The sequence below is a fragment of the Ranitomeya imitator genome, chromosome 2 (assembly GCF_032444005.1).
Source record: "Ranitomeya imitator isolate aRanImi1 chromosome 2, aRanImi1.pri, whole genome shotgun sequence".
In the NCBI taxonomy this organism is placed as follows: domain Eukaryota; kingdom Metazoa; phylum Chordata; class Amphibia; order Anura; family Dendrobatidae; genus Ranitomeya; species Ranitomeya imitator.
In genome coordinates, this window is record NC_091283.1 from 645,564,604 (window position 1) to 645,592,545 (window position 27,942).

At 42.2% G+C, this 27,942-nt stretch overlaps 1 protein-coding gene across 1 annotated transcript in view; it reads left to right on the forward strand.

Moving 5' to 3' along the window:
• LOC138665400 (pendrin-like) overlaps positions 1–27,942 on the forward strand; it is a 201,085-nt gene that overhangs the window by 133,656 nt on the left and 39,487 nt on the right. Inside the window, exons 10-11 of the mRNA XM_069752845.1 lie at positions 9,633–9,746; positions 27,112–27,189. Of these exons, the coding sequence (XP_069608946.1) occupies positions 9,633–9,746; positions 27,112–27,189 (192 nt within the window). The remainder of the gene's footprint in view (positions 1–9,632; positions 9,747–27,111; positions 27,190–27,942) is intronic.

Consider the following 27,942-nt stretch of genomic DNA (forward strand, 5'->3'; position numbering starts at 1 on the left):
TTGTTGCAGTCACACAACTTACACGGTGAGCTATAACTTCAGTATGATTTAGCTACCCCTTTACAGGTTGGTGAGACCACAGCGAAAATCAGGCCCAATGTTACACACTCTTTTTTTGGTGGCTGCAAATTAGAGAGATGCCCCACACGCAGGACTGTCACTGAAGCACAAATGTTAATATTAATGTCACACTATTATTTTTTTTTTATTTTTATTTTTTTCAGGAACACTTTAGAAACCCCCCCCAAAAAAAAACATTGATTTTTGCAGGGAGAATTTAGAAAACAAATGTAACAAACTATATGCTTTCTATGGGCCACTGAGTGAGAGATGACGCACACAGGAATCAGGAGTGGCACACAAGCCCAGAGGCCAATATTTTTCTACCAATGATTGATGGAGTTATTTTCTCTGGTAGATTTTGGAACCCAAATCAAGGAAAAAAAATATAGGCTTTCTATGGACCACAATTGGAGAGAGAGAGAGAGAGAGAGATGGCACACCCAGGAGTCAAGACTGGCACACAAGCAGAAAGGCCAATATTAATCTCCCACTGTTTTTTTTTTTTTTTTTTCAGGGAGACTTTAGAAAAAAAAATAATAAAAAAAATATGATTTTATCAGGAAGAATTTAGAAACCAAATAAAATAAAATGATTTTTTCAGGAAGAATTTATAAAACAAATAAAACCAAAAATAGGCGTTCTATGGCCCACTGACTGAGAGATGACGCACCCAGGAGTCAAGACTGGCACACAAGCAGAAAGGCCAATATTAATCTCCCACTGTTTTTTTTTTTTTTTTTTTTTTTTTCAGGGAGACTTTAGAAAAAAAAATAATAAAAAAAATATGATTTTATCAGGAAGAATTTAGAAACCAAATAAAATAAAATGATTTTTTCAGGGAGAATTTATAAAACAAATAAAACCAAAAATAGGCGTTCTATGGCCCACTGACTGAGAGATGACGCACACAGGAATCAGGAGTGGCACACAAGCCCAGAGGCCAATATTTTTCTACCAATGATTGATGGAGTTATTTTCTCTGGTAGATTTTGGAACCCAAATCAAGGAAAAAAAATATAGGCTTTCTATGGACCACAATTGGAGAGAGAGAGAGAGAGAGAGAGAGAGAGAGAGAGAGAGAGAGATGGCACACCCAGGAGTCAAGACTGGCACACAAGCAGAAAGGCCAATATTAATCTCCCACTGTTTTTTTTGGTTGATTTTTTTTTTTTTTTTTCAGGGAGACTTTAGAAAAAAAAATAATAAAAAAAATATGATTTTATCAGGAAGAATTTAGAAACCAAATAAAATAAAATGATTTTTTCAGGGAGAATTTATAAAACAAATAAAACCAAAAATAGGCGTTCTATGGCCCACTGACTGAGAGATGACGCACACAGGAATCAGGAGTGGCACACAAGCCCAGAGGCCAATATTTTTCTACCAATGATTGATGGAGTTATTTTCTCTGGTAGATTTTGGAACCCAAATCAAGGAAAAAAAATATAGGCTTTCTATGGACCACAATTGGAGAGAGAGAGAGAGAGAGAGAGAGAGAGATGGCACACCCAGGAGTCAAGACTGGCACACAAGCAGAAAGGCCAATATTAATCTCCCACTGTTTTTTTTGGTTGTTTTTTTTTTTTTTTTTTCAGGGAGACTTTAGAAAAAAAAATCATAAAAAAAATATGATTTTATCAGGAAGAATTTAGAAACCAAATAAAATAAAATGATTTTTTCAGGGAGAATTTATAAAACAAATAAAACCAAAAATAGGCGTTCTATGGCCCACTGACTGAGAGATGACGCACCCAGGAGTCAAGACTGGCACACAAGCAGAAAGGCCAATATTAATCTCCCACTGTTTTTTTTTTTTTTTTCAGGGAGACTTTAGAAAAAAAAATAATAAAAAAAATATGATTTTGTCAGGAAGAATTTAGAAACCAAATAAAATAAAATGATTTTTTCAGGGAGAATTTAGAAAACAAATAAAACCAAAAATAGGCGTTCTATGGCCCACTGACTAAGAGAGAGAGAGAGAGATGGAACGCTTAGTACTGGCACACAAGCCCAAAGGGCAATATTAATCTCCCTTTTTTTTTCCAGGGAGAATTTCTAAAACCCCCCCAAAAAAAAAAATAGGCTTTCTATGGCCCACTATTTGTGAGAGAGATGGGACGCTCAGGACTGGCACAGATGGCACGCTCAGGACTGGCACAGAAGCCCAGAGGCCAATATTAATCTCCCTTTTTTTCTGGGAGAATTTATAAAACCAAAAAAATATTTAAATAGGCTTTCTATGGCCCACTATTTGTGAGAGAGATGGCACGCTCAGGACTGGCACAGATGGCACGCTCACAACTGGCACACAAGCCCAGAGGCCAATATTAATCTCCCTTTTTTCAGGGAAAATTTATAAAACCAAAAAAAAAATTAAATAGGCTTTCTATGGCCCACTATTTGTGAGAGAGATGGCACGCTCAGGACTGGCACAGATGGCACGCTCACAACTGGCACACAAGCCCAGAGGCCAATATTAATCTCCCTTTTTTCAGGGAAAATTTATAAAACAAAAAAAAAAAATTAAATAGGCTTTCTATGGCCCACTATTTGTGAGAGAGATGGCACGCTCAGGACTGGCACAGATGGCACGCTCACAACTGGCACACAAGCCCAGAGGCCAATATTAATCTCCCTTTTTTTCAGGGAGAATTTATAAAACCAAAAAAAAAATTAAATAGGCTTTCTATGGCCCACTATTTGTGAGAGAGATGGCACGCTCAGGGCTGGCACAGATGGCACGCTCAGGACTGGCACACAAGCCCAGAGGCCAATATTAATCTCCCTTTTTTTCAGGGAGAATTTATAAAACCCCAAAAAAAATAAAATAGGCTTTCTATGGCCCACTATTTGTGAGAGAGATGGCACACTCAGGACTGGCACACAAGCCCAAAGGCCAATATTAATCTCCCACTGTATTTTTATCAGGGAGAATTTATACACCCCACAAAAAAAAATACAGAAAAATGAAAAGGCTTTCTATGGCCCACTATGTGAGAGAGATGGCACACACAGGGATGGCACTCTAGCAGAAATGCCAAATTGCCAATCTTAATCTCCCACCAAAAAAAAAAAAAAAAAAAACACAGGGAATGTCCTACAATTACTATCTCCCTGCCTGCAGTAATCTCAGCCAGGTATGGCAGGCAGCTACTATCTCCCTGCCTGCAGTAATCTCAGCCAGGTATGGCAGGCAGCAATAAGGAGTGGACTGATGCACAAATGAAATAAAAAGTGTGGACAAACAAAAAAGATAGCTGTGCAGAAAGGAAGGAACAAGAGGATTTGTGCTTTGAAAAAAGCAGTTGGTTTGCACAGCGGCGTACACACAGCAATGCAGCTATCAGGGAGCCTTCTAGGGCAGCCCAATGAGCTACAGCGCTGAGGGGAAAAAAAAAAAAAAAAAACTTCCACTGTCCCTGCACACCGAGGGTGGTGTTGGACAGTGCAAATCGCTGCAGCACAAGCGGTTTTGTGGTTAATGGACCCTGCCTAACGCTATCCCTGCTTCTGACAAAGCGGCAGCAACCTCTCCCTAAGCTCAGATCAGCAGCAGTAAGATGGCGGTCGGCGGGAACGCCTCTTTATAGCCCCTGTGACGTCGCAGACAGCAAGCCAATCACTGCAATGCCCTTCTCTAAGATGGTGGGGACCAGGACCTATGTCATCACGCTGCCCACACTCTGCGTTTACCTTCATTGGCTGAGAAATGGCGCTTTTCGCGTCATTGAAACGCGACTTTGGCGCGAAAGTCGCGTACCGCATGGCCGACCCCGCACAGGGGTCGGATCGGGTTTCATGAAACCCCGACTTAGCCAAAAGTCGGCGACTTTTGAAAATGTTCGACCCGTTTCGCTCAACCCTAGAGAAAAGGATTCAGAGTATCCAATTTTGGACTGACAATCCTTTCATTCTTTGTAAAATAGGCCGCTGCCAGATATGTCTGGCAGCAGCTCTCTCATAGAAAACGCAAGAGCGCTCGCCGAATGAATGTTCCTGTGTATTGGAGAGTCGGGCAAGATAGGTGATGGTCAAACAATTTTCCAAACCATTGTTTGGCTTACAGCTATTAAAAGTGTATGGTGGGCTTATAGGGGTTGTCCCCTTTCATGAAATACTGGTTCCTGGGCACAGTTTCGTATGAAATAAACAAACCATGCTATACTCACCATCCCCACTGAGTCTCTGCCACTGCACTTGGTGTCTGGTATTGGCTGTAGTGCAGATGTCACGTCAACAGCATGGGAGCCAATCAGTGACCTCAGCGATTGTGCAAGTGTAGAAGGAACACTCCACCTAAGTCTTACTGATTGGCTATCACTCTGTCAATGTGACATTAACGTCGCAGCCAATAACAGACATCGAGAACATCCGTGGAGACTCAACACTGGACCTAGGGATGGTGAGTATAGGGTATAGGGCTCCTTTTTAAAAAACAAACTGCACCTGGAGACCAATATTTCCTGAAATTTGAGTGGTACCAATCAAAAATTTTAGTTGCTTAACATCTCTGACACACCATGATAGGCAATGGACTGGTTTTGTTAAAAGGTTGTCACAGATATGCATTGATGAATGGTTTCGGAAATCAGTAAAAGTACAATCTTGCAAACTCAATGAGGTCATCTTTTGACAGATCTCTATTGTAAAATTAGGAGAAGATTTTCTTTTGAAAGGTAGATCATCTGAGGTCAGCGCTGGGGCTCCCGATGGTAATATGACATTGTTATGTCCCGCGACCTCTGCAGCCTTTCGCTATCCCATAAGAGAGGACATCCCCTCTGATGGAATACTTAAAGCAGCAACTGATCTGCTGTCACTGATTGGCTGCAATGGACATATGACCAAACAATGTTACATGACCGCTGGGAGGCACAACACCAATATCAAAGGAGAGGCAACAATATACAGGCGCTTCTCACAAAATTAGAATATCATCAAAAAGTTAATTAATTTCAGTTCTTCAATATAAAAAGTGAAACTCATATAGTCATTACAAATAGAGTGATCTATTTCAATTGTTTATTTCTGTTAATGTTGATGATTATGGCTTACATCCAATGAAAACCAAATAAATTAACTTTTTGATGATATTCTAATTTTATAAGAATCACTTGTATATGTATTTTTTAATTTATTGTAGTTGCTAAGAATGGGTTGTTGAGTGATGGATATCCGTTAAGGAATGGAGAATCTCTATTTCTTAGATATTAAATGCATTGTCCATTTTGAATATTTCTTGTGAAATAGAGAAATTACTTTCTCATTTTTAAAGCTAAAGAAGGCATCGAAACACATACAGTGCCTTGCGAAAGTATTCGGCCCCCTGGTACTTTTCAACCTTTTCCCACATATCATGCTTCAAACATAAAGATACCAAATGTAAATTTTTGGTGAAGAATCAACAACAAGTGGAACACAATTGTGAAGTTGAATTAAATTTATTGGTCATTTTACATTTTTGTGGAAATTCAAAAACTGAAAAGTGGGGCGTGCAATATTATTCGGTCCCTTTACTTTCAGTGCAGCAAACTTACTCCAGAAGTTCATTGTGTTTCTCTGAATGATACAATGTTGTCCTAAATGACTAATGATGATAAATATAATCAACCTGTGTGTAATCAAGTCTTCGTATAAATGCACCTGCTTTGTGATAGTCTCAGGGTTCTGTTTAAAGCACAGAGAGCATCATGGAGACCAAGGAACACAACAGACAGGTCTGTGATACTGTTGTGGACAAGTTTAAAGCTGGATTTGGATACAAAATGATTTCCAAAATTTTAAACATCCCAAGGAGCACTGTGCAAGCGATCATATTGAAATGGAAGGAATATCATACCACTGCAAATCTACCAAGACCCGGCCGTCCCTCTAAACTTTCATCTCAAACAAGGAGAAGACTGATCAGAGATGCAGCCAAGAGGCCCATGATCACTCTGGATGAACTGCAGAGATCTACAACTGAGGTGGGACAATCTGTCCATAGAACAATAATCAGTCGTACAATGCACAAATCTGGCCTTTATGGAAGAGTGGCAAGAAGAAAGCCATTTCTCAAAGATATCCATAAAAAGTGCTGTTTAAAGTTTGCAACAAGCCACCTGGGAGACACACGAAACATGTGGAAGAAGGTGCTCTGGTCAAATTAAACCAAAATCAAACTTTTTGGCAACAACACCAAACGATATGTTTGGCGTAAAGGCAACACAGCTCATCACCCTGAACACACCACCCCCACTGTCAAACATGGTGGTAGCAGCATCATGGTTTGGGCCTGCTTTTCCTCAGCAGTGACAGGGAAGATGGTTAAAATTGATGGGAAGATGGATGGAGCCAAATACAAGACCATTCTTGAAGAAAACCTGTTGGAGTCTGCAAAAGACCTGAGACTGGGATGGAGATTTGTCTTCCAACAAGACAATGATCCCAAACATAAAGCAAAATCTACAATGAAATGGTTCACAAATAAATGTATCCAGGTGTTAGAATGGCCAAGTCAAAGTCCAGACCTCAATCCAATCGAGAATCTATGGAAAGAGCTGAAAACTGCTGTTCACAAACGATCTCCACCAAACCTCACTGAGCTCGAGCTGTTTGCCAAGGAAGAATGGGCAATAATTTCAGTCTCTCGATGTACAAAACTGATAGAGACATAGCCCAAGCGACTTGCAGCTGTAATCGCAGCAAAAGGTGGTGCAACAAAGTATTAAGTTAAAGGAGCCGAATGATATTGCAAGCCCCACTTTTCAGTTTTTCAATTTCCACAAAAATTTTAAATAACCAACAAATTTTGTTCAACTTCACAATTGTGTTCCACTTGTTGTTGATTCTTCACCAAATAATTACATTTGGTATCTTTATGTTTGAAGCATGACCTGTGGGAAAAAGTTGAAAAGTTCCAGGGGGCCGAATACTTTTGCAAGGCACTGTAGCTTAACCATTTGAGATGCACTAATTTTTTACCACTGTTTTCTTCCTTGCCTTTCAAGACACGTAGGCCCTGATTCATCAAGACTGGCCACCTCCAGAAATTTTACTCCAGTCTAGCAGATTTCTGGCTAAATCAACATCAGCTCATCAAGAATTAGATAAGTTGTGGAGTTACACCCTGTCATGCTGTGACAGTCTTAAGTAAGGGAGAGGAATGTCAAACTGTCCCTGGAACCCTAGCTATCCATTTCACGGGGGTGCTCTTGAAGGTAGAGAGGCCTAGGTCTCTGACATTACTCCTGGTAAACCCTAATCTGTCCCCTCCCCCACCCCTTGAGGCATGGAACAGAAATGTAAGGTAAACAAGACACAAAGACAGAATAGGGATGACAGAAAACCTCTATCATACAAAAGCACTCACCAACAATAGGGAGGAGGATAGGGACAGAGAGGAATGAACTAAATAGAACTAGGGACCAGGAGATAAACACGTATTTCAGCAATCTACAGATTATTCCCACTCCCACTTCTCAGCTTAGCACAGGAAGAAGAATCTTTCACCTGCAAAAGAAGAGATGCCCAGAGCTGGGATATGTATGGAGTAGAGATGATTAGCAGCAGCAACAACTGTGTTCACAAAAGCTGAATGTTCCCAGCAAGCATGGAAAGAGTCCTTAACCCCTTTAGAGCTGAAGCAAAGGAAATCCATTTAAAATAGGACAGGAATCCCACTGTCTCCAAAGAGGACTGCTAATCATTACCCAAAGTGAACTTCTAACTCCAGGTCTTCCAGGAGGACATGACGCCCTTGTGACACCCCCTTTCAGCTCCACCCTTATCTATCCCATTATTTGTTGGAGCTAGGAGAAACTGGCATGAAAACACTAGTAGTCACAAAATTTAGAATTGCACAAAAATTTTGAGGTTTCACAGCAATTTTTGCTAGAATTCTGGCAAGATTGCTTTGATGAATCGGGGCCATAGTGGGGAGAAATTTAAGAATAACTGAAATTGACAATTATTTTTTGCTCCATGGGTTAGTACAGTTATAAGCATATCAAATTTACATAGGTATTTTTGTTTGTTTCTCTACTAAAAAGATAAAATATGCAAATAAATTGGCTTCTGTTTCTCTATTTAGAGAGCAATAACTTTTATATTTTTCAGTCGTTAGAATTGTAGGAGGACTTATTTTTTGAGAGGAGAGCTGTGGTTTTTAATTGTATAATTTTGTGGTCAATTTCATATGACTTTCTGATTCCTTTTTACTTCCTTTTACTGGGCGTGAAAAGTAACAAAAATCAGCAATTCTGTTTGCATTTTTTTGTCATTTTGGCGTTCATTGTTCAGACGTGCAGAGATACCATATATTATAATACTTTTTTACTTTTTAGATTTTGCTATTTACATTTGAGAAAATGGGGTAAAACTAAACCTTTTATTTTTTTCTGGGCAAGTGTTGATTTTTAAAAAAACATTTTTAATGTCTTTTTTACATTTTTAAATAATTTCCTTAGGTCACTTGAACCTGTGAGTGCCCACAGACTAGGCCTCACAGGTGTAGTAACATGGCAGACACAGGGGTAATTGGTGGGCCCTTGACTGACATAACTAGAATTGGTACCCCACGATCACGTGGCAAGAGGGCTGAATGATACCCACACTACCCCCATTCCTAACCTCATGTGTCCTGACTGATAGGTGCATTTAAGAGGTTAAACAGTTGCAACCTGAGGCCCACTCTATATAACATCGGTCGTAAATATATGGCAGGTTTTTGAAACCTGTGTACCTGCTTGTATACACAGCTGCTGTTAATAATTGTTAGGGGGTACTGGAGGGGTTAGAGAGAGGACAGGGAAGCACTCTCTTCATGAATACAATGGACTATGAAAGCACTGTATTTTTTTCCAAGCAGCTGTTAACCAAATACCAATACTTTATTATGTGGTTGATATCATAGTCAAGCAAACATGTCATTTTATGTTGCTCTTCAAGACGGTCTCATAAAGACAACACTTCCACATTCTATGATCTAGCATACTAGAGCACCACCCCATCATTGCAAAAAGTCTATCAATAGGAAACAACCCCTTTACACAAACCAAATATATCTATAAAAACTATTTTTTTACATGGATAGATGAGATGTGCCCCCTGTTGAGGCCCAACTGGCCAACTATGGCCAACTATGGCCCAGATGCATCAAGTCATTTTCAAGTTTTCACCTGAATACATTTTTGCATGACTCTGGAGTAACAAAAAAATTGGCAATTACTTTTTTAGATATTTCTTGTTTTTACACCAGTCCTGGATAATTCTGCCAGCTTTTGGAAAAGTGAGCAGGGTTTTGCCAGAAGGGGGTATGGCAAATTTATCTGACTGGAGTACATTTCTTGTGGTGGTGCACGGCAACTTAAAGTTCTGCCAAATGAGACATGTGCTAATTAAGTTGTCTCTTCTTACTCCAGAGCAGTGTCCACCAAGACTGGAAGACTTTTGAAGGGTGTGGGGAGGTTGTGCTGCCCTCTTCTTTTTCAGCATGATGTGTAGATGGAAGAATAGATTGATCCTGGTTTAACCCTTGTCATATTGACATAATGCACATTGATCTATTAAATACATAACTCTTCTTACAGGAATTTATTGCCAATGGAATCAGCAATTTGTTTGGTGGAATCTTCTCCTGCTTCTGTGCCAGTACTGCTCTCTCACGGACTGCAATCCAGGAGGGCACTGGTGGAAAAACCCAGGTATTTTATTAAGTGACCTAACCCTATTTCAGTGATGAAGTGGTTGGAGAATGTCGACCTTTAAGAATCGTTTTACCGGTTATCTTCATGGCGTTACCAGTGTTGTGCTCATCCCGAGCCTGTCTTAGGCCATGTTCACACATTGCGGAAAATTCCTGTGGGGTATTTGGTCTTAAATTCAACACAATTCCGTAACCAATTCACAAACAGAATCAACACATAATACTTGCAGATTTTGATGCGAATAAACCATTCTTCATTATGATGCATTGAATCGGGTGCAATCTACAATGGAAATCCACTCAAGAATGAGCAAATTTGATGTCCACACTGTACTTTCATTTTTGTGTGGATTTTTTCTGCATAGTGTTAATAGGATTTTGAAAAACCCATTTACTTGTACTGTTAACTTTTGACGATTTGCAGTGCGGGATACACAACACAAATCCATGACAAATCCGCACTGTGTGAACTGGGCCTTAGAATTTGCAAAATCAAAATTATTTTTATTATTGTAAACAGTCACCAGCTAAGTTTTCTAATACAATACTAAAAAATAATTTACAACCTGTAAATCATGTTCAGTCTAAATTAATGCAATATACTTATAAAGTTACCTTATTATGTAAGGTAACAAAGTATATAAGGCACATGTGAATTGTAAAATGGCATAGATTTATTATACTGAGCCCTTTGAATAACATAACTGCCGCTTGTCTGCAAACATATTACTACAACAATACTGCTTCTTTAGGCAAAAATGTAACTACTGCCTTTTATAGTCAAGAATATAACGGTTGTAGGGAAAAATTAAAATCCATAAAGGCATCTCCGCAGAGGGGACATATCACCCTCACAGTGTACATATGGGATTATTTATAACTGGGAAAGTTAGAAACTAATTATAACTGGGGAAGTGAGAAAGAGCTGACACTTCAACTTCCATTGAAGTAGGGACCTCCTAAAATGACCAGAGGTGAAGAAGACATAAGCTTTCTCTGATCAAAGCACTGATTGCAGACTTTTTGAAGCCAGTGGTCAGTGATGAATATTGGGGATGGCATTGGTCTGATATTTATGGGAGATATATTTTTGGCCTCGTAGCGAAGGGATGAACATAACTCATTCAGTCACATCAATGTAAGATCATTCTAACTCATACAAATTAATATTGGTCCAATGGATGATGCTATCCATGCCATGTTTCATCTCTATAGAAAGGTAAAATAACAATAGGAAACATGTCACAGATAGGTACGAGAATATCTACTGCCTGGGACCTTCAGGGGTGAAGATATTCTTGGGGATCTCATAATCTGCAAAAAGACCTAGGACATCCCACAAACAGCCCCCGTATGTGCTCACGAAGGGAAGGTAAGTGGGCATAACCTTGATCTATTAACCCCTTCCCAACATGTGCAGTACTAGTACGGCGCATGTCGGGTCCCCTGCTTTGATGTGGGCTCTGGCGGTGAGCCCACATCAAAGTCATGACATGTCAGCTGTTTTGTACAGCTGACATGTGCGCGCAATAGCGGCGGGTGAAATCGCGATTCACCCGCCGCTATTAACCTGTTAAATGCCGCTGTCAAACGCTGACAGCGGCATTTAACTGCCGTTTCCAGCCGCACGGCCGGATATGAGCGCATCGCTGACCCCGTCACATGATCGGGGGTCGGCGATGCATCAGGATGGTAACCGTAGAGGTCCTTGAGACCTCTATGGTTACTGATGTCGGCCTGCTGTGAGCGCCACCCTGTGGTCGGCGCTCATAGCAAGCCTGCATTTCTGCTGCATAGCAGCGATCTCATGATCGCTGCTATGTAGCAGAGCAGATCGAGTGGTGCCAGCTTCTAGCCTCCCATGGAGGCTATTGAAGCATGGCAAAAGTAAAAAAATAAATGTTTCTAAAAATATGAAAAAAAAAAAATATGTAAAAGTTTAAATCACCCCCTTTTCGCCCCATCCAAAATAAAACAATAAAAAAAAAAATCAAACCTACACATATTTGGTATTGCCGCGTTCAGAATCGCCCGATCTATCAATAAAAAAAGCATTAACCTGATCGCTAAACAGTGTAGCGAGAGAAAAAATTAGAAACGCCAGAATTACGTTTTTTTGGTCTCCGTGACATTGTATTAAAATGCAATAACGGGTGATCAAAAGAACGTATCTGCACAAAAGTGGTATCATTAAAAACGTCAGCTCGGCACGCAAAAAATAAGCCCTCAACCGACCCCAGATCATGAATGGCTATGGGTATCAGAAAATGGCGCTTTTTTTTTAGCAAAGTTTTGAATTTCTTTTCACCACTTAGGTAAAAAATAACCTAGACATGTTAGGTGTCCATGAACTCGTAATGACCTGGAGAATCATAATGGCAGGTCAGTTTTAGCATTTAGTGAAGCTAGCAAAAAAGCCAATCAAAAAACAAGTGTGGGATTGCACTTTTTTTTACAATTTCCTAATCAAAGTGCTTCCCTCTGTAAAGAGCCATTCCTGCAACATCAGGTTTAATACTTCTCTTTTGTTTTTCCTTTTTTACTTATGTAATTGTATATATCATATTGTTTTGTTCCCAATTTGTATCATCTTTGTATATTTTTTATAAACACTGCCTACCTTTACAGGTTAAATATATAAAATTTAACAGCTTTATTCCTGTTGCTCTGTAAACCGCACCCCTGAACTCATACACTACCTGTAACGAGTGTCCAATTAGCCTGTTTAAACAATTGGTGGTGGCAGCTAGTCGTTCTCTTTGTTATTGTGGAATTGGCAGTGACCATAGCAGGATATATATATATATATATATATTTATATATATATATATATATATATATACACACACAGTGCCTTGCAAAAGTATTCGGCCCCCTGGTACTTTTCAACCGTTTCCCACATATCATGTTTCAAACATTAAGATACCAAATGTAAATTTTTGGTGAAGAATCAACAACAAGTGGAACACAATTGTGAAGTTGAACAAAATTTATTGGTTATTTAAAATTTTTGTGGAAATTCAAAAACTGAAAAGTGGGGCGTGCAATATTGTTCGGCATCTTTAACTTAATACTTTGTTGGCCACCTTTGCTGCGATTACAGCTGCAAGTCACTTGGGGTATGTCTCTATCAGTTATGTACATTGAGATACTGAAATTATTGTCCATTCTTCCTTGGCAAACAGCTCGAGCTCAGTGAGGTTTGATGGAGATCGTTTGTGAACAGCAGTTTTCAGCTCTTTCCACAGATTTTCAATTGGATTGAGGTCTGGACTTTGACTTGGCCATTCTAACACCTAGATACGTTTACTTGTGAACCATTTCATTGTAGATTTTGCTGTATGTTTGGGATCATTGTCTTGTTGGAAGACAAATCTCCGTCCCAGGCTCAGGTCTTTTGCAGACTCCAACAGGTTTTCTTCAAGAATGGTCTTGTATTTTGCTCCATCCATCTTCCCATCAATTTTAACCATCTTCCCTGTCCCTGCTGAAGAAAAGCAGGCCCAAACCATGACGCTGCCACCACCATGTTTGACAATGGGGATGGTGTGTTCAGAGTGATGAGCTGTGTTACCTTTATGCCAAACATATCCTTTGGCATTGTTGATAAAAAGTTCGATTTTGGTTTCATCTGACCAGAGTACCTTCTTCCACATGTTTGGTGTGTTTCCCAGGTGGCTTGTTGCAAACTTTAAACAATACTTTTATATCTTTGAGAAATGGCTTTCTTCTTGCCACTCTTCCATAAAGGCCAGATTTGTGCAGTGTACGACTGATTGATGTCCTATGGACAGACTGTCCCGCCTCAGCTGTAGATATCTGCAGTTCATCCAGAGTGATCATGGGCCTCTTGGCTGCCTCTCTGATCAGTATTCTTATTGTTTGAGATGAAAGTTTAGAGGGATGGCCGGGTGTTAGTAGATTTGCGTGACTCCCTCAGCGTCTCAGCATGCCACCAGCGCTCCAGGCAACAGAACGTGCACAGTGTGGACACATCGTATGCCCAAGCAGCTTATTCTGCTCAGTCACGGTCTCCATTAGTGCCTCTGAAATTTGCCTCTACATATATTGTCAGCATACTCATGCATCTGATTATATGTCCAGATCCTACGCTCCAGTATAATCTCTGTATTACATTAGATAAACTTGCTCTGAGGAAGGTCCACAAAGGACCGAAAACGTTTAGCAAGATACGAGCTACAGCTGATCTGTTTGTCCTGATGCAAAATAAATGACTTTATTTTCTACAAGCATTATTGAGTGCCAAGCTTTTTGATACAGTTGATTTAAGGGGCTGGAAACTCTACTTGAGCACCTCTACTCACAAATCTATAGAGTGCCGTGTATCTTGTTCTTGTTAGTAGATTTGCAGTGGTATGATACTCCTTCCATTTCATTATGATCGCTTGCGCAGTGCTCCTTGGGATGTTTAAAGTTTTGGAAATCATTTTGTATCCAAATCCAGCTTTAAACGTCTCCACAACAGTATCACAGACCTGCCTGTTGTGTTCCTTGGTCTTCATGATGCTCTCTGTGCTTCTATCAGAACCCTGAGACTATCACAGAGCAGGTGCATTTATACGGAGACTTGATTACACACAGGTGGATTATATTTATCATCATTAGGCATTTAGGACAACATTGGATCATTCAGAGATCCACAATGAACTTCTGGAGTGAGTTTGCTGCACTGAAAGTAAAGGGGCCAAATAATATTGCCACTTTTCAGTTTTTGAATTTCCAAAAAAATTTAAAATAACCAATAAATTTTGTTCAACTTCACAAATGTTGATTATTCACCAAAAATTTACATTTGGTATCTTTATGTTTGAAGTGTGATATGTCTGAAAAGGTTGAAAAGTTCCAGGAAGCCGAATACTTTTGCAAGGCACTATACAGTGGGACAAAAAAGTATTTAGTCAGTCAGCAATAGTGCAAGTTCAACCACTTAAAAAGATGAGAGGCGTCTGTAATTTACATCATAGGTAGACCTCAACTATGGGAGACAAACTGAGAAAAAAAAATCCAGAAAATCACATTGTCTGTTTTTTTATCATTTTTTTTGCATATTATGGTGGAAAATAAGTATTTGGTCAGAAACAAACAATCAAGATTTCTGGCTCTCACAGACCTGTAACTTCTTCTTTAAGAGTCTCCTCTTTCCTCCACTCATTACCTGTAGTAATGACACCTGTTTAAACTTGTTATCAGTATAAAAAGACACCTGTGCACACCCTCAAACAGTCTGACTCCAAACTCCACTATGGTGAAGACCAAAGAGCTGTCAAAGGACACCAGAAACAAAATTGTAGCCCTGCACCAGGCTGGGAAGACTGAATCTGCAATAGCCAACCAGCTTGGAGTGAAGAAATCAACAGTGGGAGCAATAATTAGAAAATGGAAGACATACAAGACCACTGATAATCTCCCTCGATCTGGGGCTCCACGCAAAATCCCACCCCGTGGGGTCAGAATGATCACAAGAACGGTGAGCAAAAATCCCAGAACCACGCGAGGGGACCTAGTGAATGAACTGCAGAGAGCTGGGACCAATGTAACAAGGCCTACCATAAGTAACACACTGCGCCACCATGGACTCAGATCCTGCAGTGCCAGACGTGTCCCACTGATAAGCCAGTACATGTTCGGGCCCATCTGAAGTTTGCTAGAGAGCATTTGGATGATCCAGAGGAGTTTGGGGAGAATGTCCTATGGTCTGATGAAACCAACCTGGAACTGTTTGGTAGAAACACAACTTGTCGTGTTTGGAGGAAAAAAAATACTGAGTTGCATCCATCAAACACCATACCTACTGTAAAGCATGGTGCTGGAAACATCATGCTTTGGGGCTGTTTCTCTGCAAAGGGGCCAGGACGACTGATCCGGGTACATGAAAGAATGAATGGGGCCATGTATCGTGAGATTTTGAGTGCAAACCTCCTTCCATCAGCAAGGGCATTGAAGATGAAACGTGGCTGGGTCTTTCAACATGACAATGATCCAAAGCACACCGCCAGGGCAACGAAGGAGTGGCTTCGTAAGAAGCATTTCAAGATCCTGGAGTGGCTTAGCCAGTCTCCAGATCTCAACCCTATAGAAAACCTTTGGAGGGAGTTGAAAGTCCGTGTTGCCAAGCGAAAAGCCAAAAACATCACTGCTCTAGAGGAGATCTGCATGGAGGAATAGGCCAACATACCAACAACAGTGTGTGGCAACCTTGTGAAGACTTACAGAAAACGTTTGACCTCTGTCATTGCCAACAAAGGATATATTACAAAGTATTGAGATGAAATTTTGTTTCTGACCAAATACTTATTTTCCACCATAATATGCAAATAAAATGTTAAAAAAACAGACAATGTGATTTTCTGGATTTTTTTTTTCTCAGTTTGTCTCCCTTAGTTGAGGTCTACCTATGATGTAAATTACAGACGCCTCTCATCTTTTTTAAGTGGTGGAACTTGCACTATTGCTGACTGACTAAATACTTTTTTGCCCCACTGTATATATGCATTGAAGGAAATAATTATTTGATCCTTTGCTGATTTTGTACGTTTACCCACTGACAAAGACAACAACAGTCTAAAGTTTTAAGGGTAGGTTAATTTTAACTTTGAGAGATGGGGTATCAAAAATACCATCCGGAAAATCACATTGTATACATTTAATTGCCTTTTGCAGTGAGAAATAAGTATCTGATCCATCTTGCAAACAAGACTTAATACTTGGTAGCAAAACTCTTCTTGGCAATATTGATCCACTCCTCTTTGCAGATCATTTCTAAATCATTAAGATTTTGGGGCTGTCGCTTGGCAACTCGGAGCTTCAACTCCTTCCATAAGTTTTCTATGGTATTAAGGTCTGGAGATTGGCTAGGCCACTCCATGACCTGAATGTGCTTGTTTTTGAGCCACTCCTTTGTTGCCTTGCCTGTATGTTTTGGGTCCTTGTCTTGCTGGAAGACCCAGCCACGAACCATTTTCAATGTTCTGGTGGAGGGAAGGAGGTTGTCACTCAGAATTTTACGGTACATGGCTCCATCCATTCTTCCATTGATGCGGTGAAGTAGTCCTGTGCCCTACTTTTAACTCTATTTTGGAGTGTTGTGGTATTTTTTATATTTTTAAACCCACTATAATACTGCCCCCCACCCCATGTACAAGAGTATAACTATTATAATACTGCCACTGATGCACAAGAATATGCTGCACGTCCTATAATAATGCACCTATATGCGTGAACATAACAAAACTCTCTATGTTTTCATGAATTATAATACTGCTGTTTATATTCAAGAATATAACTACTATAATACTGCCCCTGATGATGAGGTTAGACTTGGCTCCAGATGGGCACCAGGTGATACTCCAGAAAAGACTTTGGACGCACGGCAGCTGACCCCCAGAGGTGCAGGGAAATTCCAAAGACATACTGTTAGGGAATTAGATTGTGAGCCCCATCAGGGACAGTGATGTTAATGTGTGAAAACTGTAAAGCGCTGCGGAATATGTTAGCGCTATATAAAAATAAAGATTATTATTATTATTATTATTATTATGGAATGGCCAAGACTAGATTTACTTGATAAGTACTGGCTAGCACAATAGGAATACTGGGAGACATGGCAGGTGCAGACAGGTACAGCTGGTATACAGCTTCGCATGGCAGGTGCAGGCAGGTATGGCTGATATACAGGCAGGTTGGTGCAGGCAGGCACGGGTCGTGTACAGGCAGGTGGTGGCGGGCACAGTTAATGTACAGGCAGGCAGATACTGGCAGGAGCGGCTGATGTACAGGCAGGCTGGTACAGATGAGCACGGCTGATATATAGGCAGGCTGGTACAGGTGGGCACGGCTGATATACAGGCAGGCTGGTGCAGGCTGGCACAGCTGATATACACTTAAGCAAGAACCGTCGGTACTCAATGAGAACAATTTATTGTTCAGTGTTCAAATGAAAAAAAGAGGAAAAACATCCACCAAATACAAAAGAAGAAACATAACGTTGATATACACAGATACGCTTCAGCTGTGGATGTTTTGCCTTTTTTCATTTGAACACTGAACAATAAATTGTTCTCACTGAGTGCCGAAGGTTCTTGCTTAAGTATATTTGGATCTTTTCCTTCAGAGCACAATTTTGCATTAAAACAGTGAGAACCCCTTATATACCAGATTCTACAGCTGATATACAGGCAGGCAGGTGCTGGAGGGCATGGCTGATATACAGACAGGCTGATGCAGGCGGCCACGGCTGATATACAGGCAGGTTGGTGCAGGCAGGCATGACTGATATACAGGCAGGCAGGTGCTGGCGGGTACGGCTGATATACAGGCAGACTGGTGCAGGCGGGCATAGCTGATATACCGGCAGGCTGGTGCAGGTGGGCATGGCTGATATACAGGCAAGTTGATGCAGGTGGGCACGGATGATAGGCAGGCAGGTGCTGGCAGGCACAACTGATATACAGGTAGGCTGGTGCAGTCAGGCATGGCTGATACATAGGCAGGCAGGTGGTGTGGGTACGAGGGAATACAGGGACACAAGGCAACTACGGGTAGACAGGCACAGGACAGGTAAACTGACTGGTGAGTACTAGGGATATGATACTAGCAAGAGTACAGACAACTGACTTCACACGTTGCTCAGGCACCTCCATTCAGGTGGAGGTGTCTTAAATAATAAGTGTCTCTCTGCCACTGGCTGAGGACACATTTTTAGGATGGCAAATGCTGTCCCTTTTAGAAGGAGGGAGCGCACTCCCTAAACACAGTGCATGAAGATTTGCGAGCAGGACGCAGCCCCCAAGCAGCAACCAGGAGAGGAAGAAGTGCAGGATGAGGGCCGCGGTCGTGAGTGAGTCGTCATCCCTCACGGGGAGGGAAAAAGCTTGCAGGGATGTCAGCGCTACAGTACCCCCACCTTTCCACACCCTCTTCTTCAAGCCCACTAGAAATCGTTCCAGTAGCAGAAGGGCACGGATGTTCTCCCTGGGCTCCCACAAAATCTCCTAAGGACTGAACCTGTTATGTTTGCTAATGACAGGTGTTATGAAGGCAATCCAGAAACACAGTGTGCATAGCGATCAGAGCGCACACAGTGATCTGACAAATACCCAAAAATACAAGAACGAGCTCTGAGACGTGGAAACTCTGTAGACTGCACACCTGATCCTATCCTAAACACAACTAAAAGCGGCTGTGGATTGCGCCTAACAACTACCTAGGCAACTCGGCACAGCCTAAGAAACTAGCTAGCCTGAAGATAGAAAAATAGGCCTGACTTGCCCCAGAGAAATTCCCCAAAGGAAAAGGCAGCCCCCCACATATAATGACTGTGAGTAAGATGAAAAGACAAAACGTAGGGATGAAATAGATTCAGCAAAGTGGGGCCCGATATTCTAGGACAGAGCGAGGACAGTAAAGCGAACTTTGCAGTCTACAAAAAACCCTAAAGCAAAACCACGCAAAGGGCAAAAAAAAACCACCGTGCCGAACTAACGGCACGGCGGTACACCCTTTGCGTCTCAGAGCTTCCAGCAAAACAAAAGACAAGCTGGACAGAAAAAAAGCAACAAAAAAGCAAAAGGCACTTAGCTATACAGAGCAGCAGGTCACAGGAACAATCAGGAGAAGCTCAGATCCAACACTGAAACATTGACAAGGAGCAAGGATAGCAGCATCAGGCGGAGTTAAGTAATGAAGCAGTTAACGAGCTCACCAGAACACCTGAGGGAGGAAGCTCAGAAGCTGCAGTACCACTTGTGACCACAGGAGTGAATTCAGCCACAGAATTCACAACATGAACCCCTACCAATCCACTTAAAAATGTTTTTTCTTCTTACCCTCTTTGTGGGCAGAATATTCTCTACCTTGTAAACCCGAGACTTGAGGAGAGACACGCTGCAGGATTTATCTGTTTGAGAACCTTGAATGGGTCAATGAGCGAGGAGACAATTTAAACAAGTGTAGCTTGAGATGGATATACTTTGAAGACAGCCAAACATTGTCACCAGGATGAAACAGGCAGTTCCAGACATCATTTATCTGCACGTCTCTTCATCCGATCAGAGGCCTTGGTGTCTTCCCAGATCTTAGAAAGCCTTTTATGAGGGATTCAGCGGCTGGAATGTCTGTGATAGTTGACAAAGGGAATTGAATATTGCGATGTTGACCCTAGGCCACAAACAACTGAGATTCAGTAGAGGATTCACTCACATGGTTGTTGTATGAGAATTCTACCGCAGGCAGGAGTTTGGCTCAATCATTGTAGTGAGCATTGATGAGATGCTGCAGGAAGTTGGTCAGGATCTGGTTGACCCGCTCTGCCTAGCCATTGGATTGTGGATGATAGGCTGAAGAGAAATTTAAAATGACATTAAGCAGTTTGCAGGAAGCCCTCCAGAAGAAAGATGTAAATTGGATGCCTCTATCTGAGACTATATGGAGAGGTAAACCATGAAGGTGGAAAATATGTTGCTTGAACTGCAAAAGGAAACACAGGGACAGCCAGGAGGCAGGACAGTGGAGTGAAATGGGCCATCTTATTGAAGCAATAAACAACCTCTCAGATGGCGGTACACTCGGCCGATATTATAAGATCAGTAATAAAGTCCAATCGCGATATGCTGTCAGGGAGCAGATGGTATGGGCAAAGGAAGTAGAAGGATGGTTGGAAGATGTTTCGGAGTCTTGTTCTGGGCACAGGAGAGGCAGGCCGAGAAGAAATCCACAATACTCTTGAGCAGGGTCGGCCACTAATAATAATTCCTGGAAATGAGAAGAGCCATTTTCTTCTGTCTCGCATGACCAGTCAATTTAGATGAGTGACCCCACTGATGAACCCGCTTACTGTCTGATACAGTGACGAAAGATTTTCTGGATGAGACCCGACACAAACAGAGTCAAGGGACTGTAACTATTTTGGAGGGCTCAATGATGTGTTGAGGCTTCTGCTCCTGGTCGGATTACAGAAAGGCCCTATAGTGTGCATCCGCCTTGACGTTCTTATCCACCAGCCGGAAATAGAGAATAAAATTGAAACAGGCAAAGAACAGAGACCACCTGGCTTGACACCAATTTAGCCGCTGTGTGGACTGCAGATAGGCTAGATTCTTGTGGTCAGTGTAAATAACAACCGGATGCATCGACCCTTCAAGCAAAAATCGCCACTTCTCTAGAGCCAGTTTTATCACCAACAGTTCTCGATTGCCTATAGAGTAGTTGCATTCTGGAGCTGAGATTTTGGAAAAGAAACCGCAGGTCACCATACGGCAGGAAGGAGACTTCTAGACTTTCTCTGCCTCCAGAGTCCATACCTAAGGGTTGGTACTCTTACAGCAGAAATAGGATCAGTCTGAGAGTAGAAATGCCGAACGCACCAGCAGTAATAATTAGCAAATCTGAGAAACCATTGGATAGCTTTCAGAGCGTCAGGACGGAACCACTTCAAGACGGTGGACACCTTCTTGGGATCCATTGTCAGACCGGTCTCAGAGATGATATACCCTAGAAATGGAAGAGAATTCTGCTCTAAGATGCACTTCTCATACTTGGCGTACAGATGGTTTATCCTTAATCTCTGCAGAACCTAGCGAACATGCCTCCTGTGTGTGGGCAGACCAGGAGAGAACACTAAATTTTCATCCAGGTAAATACCACACATGTGTAGAGGAGGTCCCAGAATATATCGTTCACCAGTTCTTCGAACACTTCAGGGACATTACATAGCTCAAACGTCATTACATTATCCTCATAATGGCTATCATGGGTGTTAAAGCTGTTTTCCATTCGTCCCCCTGGAGTATTCAGATGGGTTTATACACTCCCCTTAGGTCGAGTTTCGTGAAGACTCTGTAACTTTTGAAACCACCAAACAACTCTGAAATGAGGGGCAGAGAATATTTATTCTTGACTGTTATCTGGTTCAGTCTGCTGTAATCGCTACAGGGTCAAAGTGAGCTGTCCATTTTCTTTACAAAGAATCTTGCATCAGCCGGGGAGGGTAACTTCTGGATAAATACTCTGGCAAGATTCTCTTTCATATACTCGAACATGGCTAGGGTCTCAGCCTGAGACAGGGGGTAGATATGGCCTCGTGAGGAGAAGAGCCAGACAGAAAGGTTGGTAAGGCAGTCGTAAAGCCTTTGAGATGGTAGCATCTCAGCCTCTTTTTTTGTTGAAGACATCAGTGTAAGTCCAATAAGCATAAGGCAAGCCAGGTAAATTTGATGGAGTAGCCAGCGGCCAAGCAGGACTAGACAACTCTTGTGGCACACCTGTCCCCAACAGAGTACATCTCCTGATTTCCAGTCCAAGATAGGCTTATGTTTTCACAGCCAAGGCAGACCTAGAAGCAGAGGATGAGACTAACCTGACAGCACATATGAGGAACTTTCTCCGAGTGTAGCATTCCTACCGGAAATTCCAGAGGCTCGGAAACAAAAAAGACGGTCTCGGAAATGATACCACCAAAGGATTCTGCAGATGTTGAATGGGGATTTGATACTGCTCCACAGAAAACAGATACTGAGAGAATCAGTGTAGAAGAGGTGGAGGCCTTTCTCAGGGTAGCCTCCATAATGGACCCTAGGCTTTGGAGTTTCCCATTTTTTTAAGGCTGTGAAGGTACAGATGAATGACCTCGGGGAGACCAAAACATCCAACACCGCGGAGACACCATCACGTGTTTCTCAACGCAGTTATCCAGAACACTGCCCCCATCCCTTATGGAAAATATGCAAATGCATGTAAAGTAAGCTGCGGAGACACCATCATGTGTTTCTCAACGCAAGCAATGAATAGCCAGGCCTTTCCCCGGGAAGGAACAACCACGGGAAGGGCAGCATCCAATAAAGGAAAACATCCAATAAAGGAAAACCACCTATGCCAAGCATGGTATCCATCCACAGACATCTGTTTCGGTGTTTTTGCCCCTCATCAGTGTGGAGTAGGAAACTGGCTATTAGGAGCAGTGCCTAGTAAAAGACTGTGAAGGCACAGATGAATGACCTCGTGGAGACCAAAACATCCAACACCACGGAGACACCATCACGTGTTTCTCAACGCAGTGATCCAGAACACTGCCCCCATCCCTTATGGGAAATATGCAAATGCATGTAAAGTAAGCTGCAGAGACACCATCATGTGTTTCTCAACGCAAGCAATGAATAGCCAGGCCTTTCCCCGGGAAGGAACAACCACGGGAAGGGCAGCATCCAATAAAGGAAAACATCCAATAAAGGAAAACCACCTATGCCAAGCATGGTATCCATCCACAGACAGCTGTTTCGGGGTTTTTGCCCCTCATCAGTGTGGAGTAGGAAACTGGCTATTAGGAGCAGTGCCTAGTAAAAGGCTGTGAAGGTACAGATGAATGACCTCGGGGAGACCAAAACATCCAACACCGCGGAGACACCATCACGTGTTTCTCAACGCAGTGATCCAGAACACTGCCCCCATCCCTTATGGGAAATATGCAAATGCATGTAAAGTAAGCTGCGGAGACACCATCATGTGTTTCTCAACGCAAGCAATGAATAGCCAGGCCTTTCCACGGGAAGGAACAACCACGGGAAGGGCAGCATCCAATAAAGGAAAACATCCAATAAAGGAAAACCACCTATGCCAAGCATGGTATCCATCCACAGACAGCTGTTTTGGGGTTTTTGCCCCTCATCAGTGTGGAGTAGGAAACTGGCTATTAGGAGCAGTGTCTAGTAAAAGGCTGTGAAGGCACAGATGAATGACCTCGGGGAGACCAAAACATCCAACACCACGGAGACACCATCACGTGTTTCTCAACGCAGTGATCCAGAACACTGCCCCCATCCTTTATGGGAAATATGCAAATGCATGTAAAGTAAGCTGCGGAGACACCATCATGTGTTTCTCAACGCAAGCAATGAATAGCCAGGCCTTTCCCCGGGAAGGAACAACCACGGGAAGGGCAGCATCCAGTAAAGGAAAACATCCAATAAAGGAAAACCACCTATGCCAAGCATGGTATCCATCCACAGACAGCTGTTTCGGGGTTTTGCCCCTCATCAGTGTGGAGTAGGAAACTGGCTATTAGGAGCAGTGCCTAGTAAAAGGCTGTGAAGGTACAGATGAATGACCTTGGGGAGACCAAAACATCCAACACCACGGAGACACCATCACGTGTTTCTCAACGCAGTGATCCAGAACACTGCCCCCATCCCTTATGGGAAATATGCAAATGCATGTAAAGTAAGCTGCGTTGAGAAACACATGATGGTGTCTCCGCAGCTTACTTTACATGCATTTGTAAACCCCGAAACAGCTGTCTGTGGATGGATACCATGCTTGGCATAGGTGGTTTGCCTTTATTGGATGTTTTCCTTTATTGGATGCTGCCCTTCCCGTGGTTGTTCCTTCCCGGGGAAAGGCCTGGCTATTCATTGCTTGCGTTGAGAAACACATGATGGTGTCTCCGCAGCTTACTTTACATACTCCCATTTTTTTAAGACAGGAGTGGATTAAATGTTCAGGACTGCCACAATAGAAACACCTCCCTTCGAGCTGACGGTAATTGGCCAGCTTCACATGGTCAATCTGCATGGATTCAGAGGAATTTATAAAAGTTGAGGTCTTCGACTTGATTGGCCTTTGAATGGTAGGAGCCAAGCGCAAAGCTCTTCTCTCGCGGGTCACCTCCTTGGACTTCTCCTGAATCCTGATGTTGATTTGGGCAGCTAAGTATACCAGATCATCCAGTGAGGTGAGAATATCATGACCAGCCAATTTACCCTTAATTCTTCCAGAAAGACACTCCCAGAAGGAGGCCACCAGTGCCTTGTTGTTCCAGACGAATTCAGCAGACAGGGTTCGGAAGTGGATGGTATAGTGGTCCATTGTGAGGTTACCTTGACACAATTAAGAAGGGAAAACAGCCAGGCTCATGAAAAACCCTGCGGAAGGCTTCTAAGAAAGTCTGAAAGTTGGAGACAAGAGAATCCCTTCCCCTATTGAATTGAGCTAAGCCAGAACCTCGCCAGTGAAATGGGACATGATGAAAGCCACTTTGTCCCAATCTGAAGCAAACTGATGGGCCTAGACTTTAAAGTGCAGCGTGCATTGATTTATGAACCCCCGGGCAGGATCACCGCGATAATGTGAAGGAGCTGACAGACGAGCTGTAGAACAAAAACACAGATGGCAGGCTGATGGGCCATGTCTGAGGTTGAACAACTTTTGGAGGTGCGGTTGCGACTGGATATGTCAACATATCCAGGCATATGGTCACTGTCCATAGGTAGAAGAAGATTTTGTCCTGCTGGTCTTTCTGGCGGGAAACTTCCTGGTACCGCTCTGAGATGGAGTAAGCTTGGGAGCGGTGGATTCCTTGGCCTGAGCAAACTTTAAAGGGGGTGGTGGAACCACTGTGCCATGATCTGAAGAGTGCCTAGAGGGGTATGACTAGGCTAATATCTGACTTTTCGCTAGAGTCCCTGATGTTGAGTTTAGACTTGGCTTCAGATGGACGCCAGATGCTACTCCACGACAGTAGGACGCTCGGGCGCTCAGCAGCTGATCCTCAAAGGTAGATGAAACAGCTAAGACGAGATGGACTTGATAAGTACAGGCTGGCACGACAGGAATACTGGGAGACATGGCAGGTGTAGGCAGGTATGGCTGGTATACAGACTGTTAACGCAGGTGCAGATAGGTACGGCTGGTATACAGACTGGGACGGTAGGTGCAGGCAGTTACGGCTGATATACAGTGAGGCTGGTGCAGGCAGACACAGCAGATATACAGGCTGGCTGGTGTTGGCAGGTACAGCTGATGTACAGGAGTTGTTGGTGGGCATGCCTGATGTACAGGAAACTAGTGCAGGCAGGCACCGCTGATATACAGACAGGCTGGTGCTGGTAGGCATGGTTAATATACAGGGAGGCTGGTGCAGACAGGGAAGGCTGATATTCAGGCAGTCAGGTTCTGACGGGCACAGCTGATAAATAGGCAGAATGGTGCAGACAGGTACAGCTGATGTACAGGTAGGCAGGAATACAGGAACACGTAGGGAGGAGAGAGCGCACTCGCTCTAAGCACAGTGCCCGGGGATCTGTGAGCAGTGCGCAGACTCTGGGCAGCAGCCAGAGAATGAGGAAGTGTGGGATGAGGGTCATGGTTGTGTGTGAGTGGGTGACCCTGCCAGCGGAGAGGACAAGCATGCCCAGATGGCGGAGCTATAACGGAGCTATAACTACTATAATACTGCTCCCATGTACAAGCATATAACTACTATAATGCTGATTTTGTGTACAAAAAATAACTACTATAATACTGTCCCCTTGTACAAGAATATAACTACTATAATACTGTCCCCTATGTAGAAGAATATAACTACTATAAAACTGCCCCTACGTACAAGAATATACCGTAAATACTATAACACTGCTCACTATGTACAAGAGTATAACTAATATAATACCCTTATGTACAAGAATATAATTACTATAATATTGCCTGCTATGGAGAAGAATATAACTTCTATATTCCGGCACCTATGTACAAAAATATAACTGCTATGTTACTGCCTCGTGAAAAAGAATATAACTACTATTATACTCCTGTATTGTAAACACAATCATTTTACTTTTAAACTGACACCAATAAAAAGGTATATACGTCTAGGTTCTGCACACTACAGGCAATAATATAACTATATTATAACTTTATTATATTACTATATGCAAAAGTGTAACTACAATAATACTGCTTACTACATTCAAGAAAATAACTAACTTCATACAATTTTAAAATCATATCAGACCATTCCGTCTCTATTGAAAAGATAGAGATAAAATATATACAATACAATAATCTATCAAGCATTATCCCATATATGTTTGCAAACTGTTATCATACTCATGTGTACAGACACCCTGTACTAATTATTATTTCGTAAATGTAAAAAAGAACATTATTATAGTTTAAGCCCTTGTGTGTATCTAAGTTCTTAAATACAGGATCCAAACTGTAGCCTGGGGTAGTACCTGATTCATCCAATTCCCTTCTTGTACCAGTTTTCTTACTTTTTCTCTTGTATCAAACATATCCATATTTCCTCGATATTTTGTTTCAAAATGTTTAAACAATTAAAGACATATATGACATTTTTTACACAATGGTATGTGTGAACTACTATTTGCATTGAGAACAGTATTGATTTTTCGGCCATCCCAGAAAACATGCAATATTGTACTTAGTATAGACAATAATAGAAGTGTTAAAATTGCCGCCTCCTACGTGCAAAAACTGCTATAATACTGCATTGAATGTGACATATCACAGTGCGTTAGTCACTAAGAATGTTCCTTATTTTGTCTTCTTTCCAGATTGCCAGCCTAATTTCAGCTGCGGTGGTACTGATTGCAATCCTGGCATTAGGAAGGCTCCTGGAACCGCTGCAGAAGGTAGAACAATAATGTGAACAATAATGTGGAATTATAATATAATTATTATATAAGTTTCATCTGTTTTTGAGATGAGATTTTTATCAGAGTTTGGTCAGTGTTAGTTTTTACCATCTGAGTTTGGTCCGTGTTTCATCAATTTTTCTCAGCTGAAAAAAAAGTGATACAGGTTTCTCAACCTCCTCCTATTAGGCCTCTTTCACACTTCCGTCTTTTGCCATCCGTCGCAATCCATCGTTTTTGGGCAAAAAACGAATCCTGCAAATGTGCTTGCAGGATGCGTTTTTTGCCCATAGACTTGTATTAGCGACGGATGGCCACACGTCGCGTCCGTCGTGCGACGGATCCGTCGTGTTTTGGCGGACGCGACGGACAAAATAGCGTTCAATGTAATTTTTTTTGACCATCGCGTCCGCCATTTTCGACCGCGCGTGCACGGCTGAAACTCTGCCCCCTCCTTCCCGGACTTCAGAATGGGCAGCAGATGCGTTGAAAAGCTGCATCCGCTGCCCACGTCGTCCACAAATTTCACAACGTCCGTCGGTACGTCGGCCCGACGCATAGCGACGGAGCCCTACCGACGGAAGTGTGAAACAGGCCTAAGATAGCTCATGAAAAGCAGACATGGGTGGCACAATTTTCTTCACTGACCGTAGGGCCTGAATAATCATTTTCAGGTTTTTAAGTCACTTTTTTTCACTATTTTTGTACCACATTCATCAAAATGGAGCATGTAATTCATGAGTTTTGCAC